Raw genomic sequence first — 7,336 nt, 5'->3', positions numbered from 1 at the left:
TGAGGCGTGACAAGGACAATTGTGTCATTTCATAAGGGAAATGTGTCGGCCTCTAACTCTAGTTAAAATCTAATTGTGTCATCGAGCCCGGGCCCACTCTGTTTCCGATTCAAAGCCCAAACGCAAATGCGTCGGTGACTCAGTTAACGTTGGACTCAACTCACCTATATATACACCTATACGTACGTATATACATTTGCTTCACATTATAACTAGATAGAGAGAGAGAGAGAGAGAGAGAGAGAGAGAGAGAGAGAGAGAGAGACGTGGATTGGTATTTAAGCTGTTCATACCAAATTGAACGCCTCTGTAGCTGGAGAGAGGAAGATTAAATAATTAGAGAGAGAGAGAGAGAGAGAGAGAGAGGAAGAATTTTAGGAGGAAAGAAAAGACAATGGCGGACTCCAGCGATTCCGTCTCCATCGATATGGAGTCTATTCCGTTTGCCGGCAAGGTCAAAGTCAAAACTGCGGCTCGCATTATGCTTACACACGCACATATATACATGTTGTATTTGTATGCATATGCTGCTGAAGTGGTTTGTGTGCATATTTGATTTTGTGAAAACTTAATAAGTTATGCGTGTGTGTGCGCGGAAATATTAGCTGAGGTAGATTGCGGAGCTGCATTTTTAGCAGCAATGCGCGATCTCCAGAATTTTGAGGATTTTAAAACGGAAGTGTATTTTTATGCTATGTTTTCTCTAGCTAAAAAAGTGCTTCGGTTTATCATTTCCCGATGAGTTTTTTGTGTGTGTGGAGACGGAGCTTTTTTCGGCAAATTTACCGTACCATTGATGTTTAGATTGAGTAAGGATCACATTTTGGGAAACAGAAGTTCATTTTCTATAGAATAATCTTATGAAACAGATTTTACTTGTTTTGACAAGTGAATTTCACGTTTGATGTATTTCCACCGATCAATTTCTTTCTAGATGATCATGTCCATTTGTAGATGAATCGCTTATGATCATATGTATGTGTGAGTCGCATAAAATATGAGGAAAGAATTAGGAAAAAGCAAAGAAGAATATTAGTTCCTTTGATTTCAAGTATGCGTACATGCTACAATTTGTAGTTCAGATTCTCAATCCTTACTTAACAAGTTTCAAATATAAATATTATGCCACAATTTCGTATATACTACTCAATTTTTATACATAATCCGCAAAATATGTTTGAATTATGGATCCTTCATCTCAGAGCTCAAATCCTTCATCTCAGAGCTCAAATCCTTCATCTCAGAGCTCAATAAATTTAGAGAGAAACCATTATTTTTGATGTATTTCTTTGCTTATCGGTGCATGAATAGATTCTTACTGAATATCCTTGACCTTTTCTAAATCCACTAAGGAAAGTCGTTAGCTAGAGCTAGCTGGAATTCTTCTTGAAGTACCAATATCAGAGAGAATTCTTGTATCAAGCAAGTTACACTCTCTAAATAAGCTAGAAAAAGATTCTTGTACAGCAAGTGGAATCAGAATTTTGTAGATTGGATTAGCTGGTGGAATATTTTCTCTACTTGACATATTTTTGAGATTAGGTGCCGATCTTGACAAACTTGTTCTTCTCATGTTGGTTTACAGGAGCATATAATCAAGACAGGTCATGGTTCTGTTTCCGTTGCTGTATTTGGAGAACAGGACAAGCCAGCTCTTATTACTTATCCCGATTTGGCTTTAAACTGTAAGGAAACTGAACTGAATTCTCACAAACTGTATTTGTTGATTTTGAACCAATTTTTTGCTGTCTGGTGAATACTCTTGATGATGACTGGAATCTTACTAATGTATTTTTCTATTCACTTGACCAACTGCTTTTATGCTTCCACTTTTGCTTTAAATTTTGACATGATATTTCTTTTTCACAATGTTATTTAGTTAGATTGACATATTACAAGATGCTTTTGGTTCTTTATTAGCCTTTTATATCTTGTTTTTTAATTACAACTGTGAATTATCCAATCTAGAAGCAATTTCTCTAATATGCGCAAAGTGTGATTTAATAAAGCCTACAGCTTATAGTACCTCTAAACTTGCAGTTGACATGTGACTTCTTTGTCTGCATGCAACTAAACAGATATGTCCTGTTTCCAAGGGCTTTTCTTTTGTCCAGAAGCATTTTCTCTCCTTCTCCATAACTTCTGTATCTACCACATCAGCCCCCCAGGTCATGAGGTCGGTCTGTAATTCCTTGATCATTTATTTTAGTTACTTATGAAATAGTACAGTTTCATTTCTTCAATTAGCTTTTTTTGGGAGAAACAAATGCATAATGATAATTCAATCTCATAGTATAACATTTCATTCCCACGTGAAAGAGTGCTTAAAACTACAAATGAATGCATACATATATGCAATCACTAAACAAAAAGAGAAGCCTATTCATTTATTTTGCTCAATCATATAAAAAAAGGAAGTATTTTTCAAAAATTATATTCTAAACACGAGGAAAAAAACAAAAAAAGAAAAAAAAAACTTGTGAAAGAGATGAGATCATAAAGAAAGAAAAAGAAAAAAAAGAAGCAAACCTTGGTATCCTCGAAGGAGTGTTATGCAATGAAGAAATGATATCTCAGGTGAAATGCAGTTTCCCCTTCAAGCAATTGATTGCAAAGCAAAGTAGTAGTATAAAATAGAATATAAAAAAATAGTTTTAGAGGGAACCAAATGATAAAGAGCCAAATAAAAGTGAGGTTTGATCTTAAGTGATCAGAGCCATATGTAGGAAATCATTGGTTACCCTTTCTTCCTAAACAGTGTAATAATAATAGGTTTAAACCAACAAAAGACTATTCCTTTCTCTCCCTCTCTCGTGTACTAAAAAACCCCACCACCATTATGTGGAAACAAGACAACAATGAATAAAAGGCCAAAACCAATGAGCTGTTTTTCTTTTCTTGCTATCATAAAAAAGAAAAGTGGGATTTCATTTCATCCAAGAAAAGTTTCAAAGCCCAAGAAACTGATGGATTTCAGAGTGGCTCAGAAAGAAATCAAGAATCGATTACATCAAAACTCCTCTCTTTCTTAAAAGAACTCTTCTTTTAACACAAAAGTTAGATAAATAGATACAGAGTAAATGCCAAAATTGGTCCTGAACATATAGCCATTTTACGATTTTGGTCCTAAACATTATTTTTTGGATTTTTTGGTCCTGCACATATGGACATTTGATCATTTTGGTCCTCCGTCAATATTTCCGTTAAAAACTAACGGTCAACATTATCTTTTGGATTTTTTGGTCCTGCACATATGGACATTTGATCATTTTGGTCCTGCACATATGGAATTTTGATCATTTTGGTCATCCGTCAACATTTTCGTTAAAAACTAACGGTCAACGGCCGATTTTTGACTAAAACAATGGGTTGGGTCGGGTCGTGTTTGGGTCGGGTTTGGGTTACACGTTAAGAAAAAAATAATATTTTCTTAAAATCTAAGCATAATATTTTCGTTAAAATCTAAGGATAATATTCTTAAAAAATTAATTAATATTTTTTAATTAATAAAATTAAAGTATAGTATTTTTTAATTAATTTTTTCATGAATTTGAAGAAAATATTATGCTTAGATTTTATTAAAAATAATTTTTTAATTATTTAATTTTATTATATAGATTTAATATTAATATACTTTAATTTTATTATTTCGATTAAAAAATGATTATTTTAATTTGGTAATTTTTTATTTTATTGTGTAATATCATGTTTAAATCGTATAATAACATCATGTTTTAGTCGTTATAATATTTTTAATCAACAAAAATAACTAAAAATTAAAGTTTTATAATTTTTTAATTAATAAAAAATAATTATTTTTTTTCTTAACGTGTAACCCAAACCCGACCCAAACACGACCCGACCCAACCCATTGTTTTAGCCAAAAATCGGCCGTTGACAGTTAGTTTTTAACGAAAATGTTGACGGATGACCAAAATTATCAAAATTCCATATGTGCAGGACCAAAATGATCAAATATCCATATGTGCAGGACCAAAAAATCCAAAAGATAATGTTGACCGTTAGTTTTTAACGAAAATGTTGACGGGGGACCAAAATGATCAAATTTCCATATGTGCAGGACCAAAATGATCAAATGTCCATATGTGCAGGACCAAAAAATCCAAAAGATAATGTTTAGGACCAAAATCATAAAATGACTATATGTTCAGGACCAATTTTGGCCTTTACTCATAGATATATAGTGAGATACTCCTACTAAGCGAGTTATTAGCATTTTGAATTACTCTCTTTATTCAAAATATTTATTTATTCAAGTATTCAAATTTTTTATGCAATAAACTATTATTGTTGAATATTAAAGGTTAGGAATAAATAAGCACATAAAAGAGTTGGTGCTATGCTACCATTAGTAATGCATTATGCATTATGCTCTCTCGTCCCATTAGAAATGAAACGTTTTCCTTTTTAGTATGTCTCACTAAAAATGAAACGTTTTTAAAAATGGAAACAATACTCTCTTTACTTTTTCTTCTCTCTTACTTTACTCTCTATTCATTAACTCAAAGAACAACGCTACATAAAATCCCGTGCCGAAAAGTAAATGTTGCATATTTAATGGAACTGAGGGAGTTATTGTTTGATGCTGCAGTTTCACTCATTTCTACTGCAGCTTTTTGAGGGCCCCACTATCTCTCTCTCTCTTTGAATAAATGCAAATGGCAATGATGGTTAGAAACAAGAAATGTGAGTGGTGAGTGATGAATGAAATGGGCATTTTGTTGAAGGGAGAAGAAAAGGTGTGGTATTAGGTAACTAGTTTGAGATGAATTGTGAAATGTGATGGGAAAGAAAAAAACACACTTTTGGAGGGTGAAACGAACAAGTAAAGGGTTAAGGAAAGTGAACAGAGGGGAAAGTCTGATGCCACTGTTGCACTTAACAGCAGCAGTTGTGAAGATGAAGAAAGATGAGAGAGAAAGGCAGTGTGCAATGATGACGCAAGCAATATTGGGAAAATCTTTGACGGATTTCTATGCCTACATGCACCTTAAATTATGGTGGGTCGATAACTCGATAGGGTACTAGTAGTATACATCGAATTTCGGTATTCCGTCATATAGTAGAAAATTTGAAAATTCTTCCTTGTCGTATTCTTTCGGTAAGATATCGTACTATATCAGAAGTTCAATATTTTTGATATATTCCAAATACGATAAGGCCGGTACGGTATTTCATTATTTTTTCCCACCTCTAGCTTCAGTGACTACTATGATAAAATGAAAATGGGGTTTATTGTTAAAAGTTAAAAGACAAAAAATAGAGTATATATTAAAATTTTATTTTATTTCGTGAATTGTTGTGATAATTACATCGTCGATTTGAGATGCGTCAACTCAAGCTTCCGAAGCAAAATATAGTTATGCATGAAAACTAAAAACATCGTCGATTTGATGAGAAAAATAGAAAATAGTTTTGATATATCGAAATAAGTACTCCCTCCGTCCCAATTTAGGAGTGCAATCTATATCTATACTTCTATACTAATATAAAAAGCGAGTTTTGAGCATAATTTTGAATATTTATTAGTTTTGGGTGTCATTGCAATTAATCTAAATTTAATGAATTTAGAAATTTAAATCACATACGGCGGTTTCATATGTACTACTACTATAAATGTAATCCACTATGTAAAAAAATTAGTTTTCCCAATCATGAGTTTAGAAATTTGTATTTGTATAATGTATTAAATGCACACATGACTATCAGCCGTTGAAATTATATTAAACTTTATTCCAATTGTTAATGTATAATATGAAAAAAAAATGTTTTAAAAATAAAAAATTTAAAGATTTTTTTAATCTTATTGTAAGTGGAGTAAATGAAAGATTTTGAAATATGATCCTAAATAATTTATAAAGAGTATTGTTAATTTCTGTAATTGAATAACTGAAAAACCATATAGATTAAACGCGCGTCTAGCAAGATTTATTAAATATACTAACATGATTGAATAAAAAAATGGTGGCACACAAAAAATTATTGTTATAGACCAACTTTAGCGTTCTTGAACGTTATAGATTTTCAAACTTAATTGAATCTCTTATGCACGTCTTTTTTGCAAATATAATTTGCATATTAATTATTAAATCAATGTGATGCTGTTGCGCAATTGAAATTAACATTAGTAAATGCTAATAATGCCCAATTATTGCACCACTTTGCTTCATATGTATATTGAGTCCTTATTTTCAACCTCCAATTTTATGGTCATTTTCTTTAAGTTTTCTCTTTTGTTCTTTTCTTATTTGTTTATGCTTTCTAATTATGTTTATTCGTGTTTAATATCTACTTATAGCGATTCTGCTTCGAATACAATTGATATGACACTGGAAGAAAAAAGAGAGCAACAAAAGGAGGAAGTTTTGCATGACGGCAGTCTCTTGTATTCTTTGAAGGTGTTATTTTTTCTATTATCTAAATTTTGTTCTATTATCCTTTGAATGTGCAAGGCTTAATGCAAATAAGAATGCACTCCGTGTCGACGATAATGAAAAATGAGCATTTAACGGCAAGGTCTTGCAAGATCAGTAGTTGGGACAACAACACAGATAGGATTTGTGTTTTCGTTTCTTATCAATCCTTTATATGTTTGAAAATCTTAGGTAACCATTTATTACTTGTAAGTTCTGGCATAATCTTATTTAGGCTATTTCATGTTTGGTTTGAAAATTACAGAAGATTAAGCGTGAAGTAGAAGATGGAGGCGCCACAAGCGTGAATAAGAGGAAGCTAAGAAATAGAAATAGATCAATTTGATAGTTAACTTAATTCAATCAGTGGGTTTCAAACTTTCAATATAAATTAGCTCAATTTATTTAATTCAATTTATATGAGTATAACTGTATTTGACTAAATTATTTAATGCTAAGAAATTATTGTAGAAGGTTTTAGGTCCTGGGGTTTTGGGTTTCCATAATTTTCTATATAGATTCAGGTTTTGAGTTTTAGCATGTGGATTGGGGTTTCCATTTATAATATATTGAAAAAATAGGGAACTAGATGTAATAGAAGATAATATTACTTTTAAATATTACTATATATTAAAATCACATAAAATACACAAATAAATAAAATTAATTTATTTACTAAATATCTTATTCAATGTATTTCTCTGTGATCGTATACTAAAAACAAGGTACATATATATGGATATCTTATTTAAACATACGAAATATATCAAAATAATGTTGGAGCAATTTAGAAAAAATTTTAAAATAAGTTAATGCACAATAAATATAGAATGACCTATTTATAAAGGTGACTAATGAGAAACCAATTAAGAATAAATTATATAATGAAAATAGAATTATAA

At 31.3% G+C, this 7,336-nt stretch overlaps 1 protein-coding gene across 4 annotated transcripts; it reads left to right on the top strand.

Annotated features, from left to right (window-relative positions):
- The first annotated feature begins 226 nt into the window (after positions 1–226).
- LOC121778713 (protein NDL2-like) lies at positions 227–6,693 on the top strand. 4 transcript variants are annotated; one of them, XR_006045710.1, is made up of 4 exons: positions 227–454; positions 1,586–1,685; positions 2,041–2,176; positions 4,613–5,308. XR_006045710.1 is itself a non-coding variant. In XM_042176116.1 (4 exons), the coding sequence occupies exons 1-4, from the start codon at positions 395–397 to the stop codon at positions 6,341–6,343; spliced, it is 282 nt and encodes a 93-aa protein (XP_042032050.1). In that variant the 5' UTR covers positions 227–394; the 3' UTR covers positions 6,344–6,693. The 4 variants fall into 4 exon arrangements, 3 of the variants coding, with proteins under 3 accessions (XP_042032050.1, XP_042032049.1, XP_042032048.1); XM_042176116.1 differs by lacking the exon at positions 4,613–5,308 and adding an exon at positions 6,320–6,693 and having other exon boundaries at positions 2,079–2,176; XM_042176115.1 differs by having other exon boundaries at positions 2,079–2,176; positions 4,634–5,308.
- The last annotated feature ends 643 nt before the right edge of the window (positions 6,694–7,336 follow it).

Source organism: Salvia splendens, chromosome 19 (assembly GCF_004379255.2).
Source record: "Salvia splendens isolate huo1 chromosome 19, SspV2, whole genome shotgun sequence".
NCBI lineage: Eukaryota > Viridiplantae > Streptophyta > Magnoliopsida > Lamiales > Lamiaceae > Salvia > Salvia splendens.
Note: the sequence above shows the minus strand (reverse complement) of the source record. Positions and strands in the feature narration are given on the sequence as shown.

Bases quoted from the DNA above. Each gene is read 5' to 3' on its own strand.
- LOC121778713 (XM_042176114.1), top strand. From the start codon at position 395: ATGGCGGACTCCAGCGATTCCGTCTCCATCGATATGGAGTCTATTCCG. The intron at 1,686-2,078 runs GTAAGGAAACTG...GCAACTAAACAG, and splicing joins TCCCGATTTGGCTTTAAACT to ATATGTCCTGTTTCCAAGGG. The intron at 2,177-4,612 runs GTCGGTCTGTAA...TTGATGCTGCAG, and splicing joins TCAGCCCCCCAGGTCATGAG to TTTCACTCATTTCTACTGCA.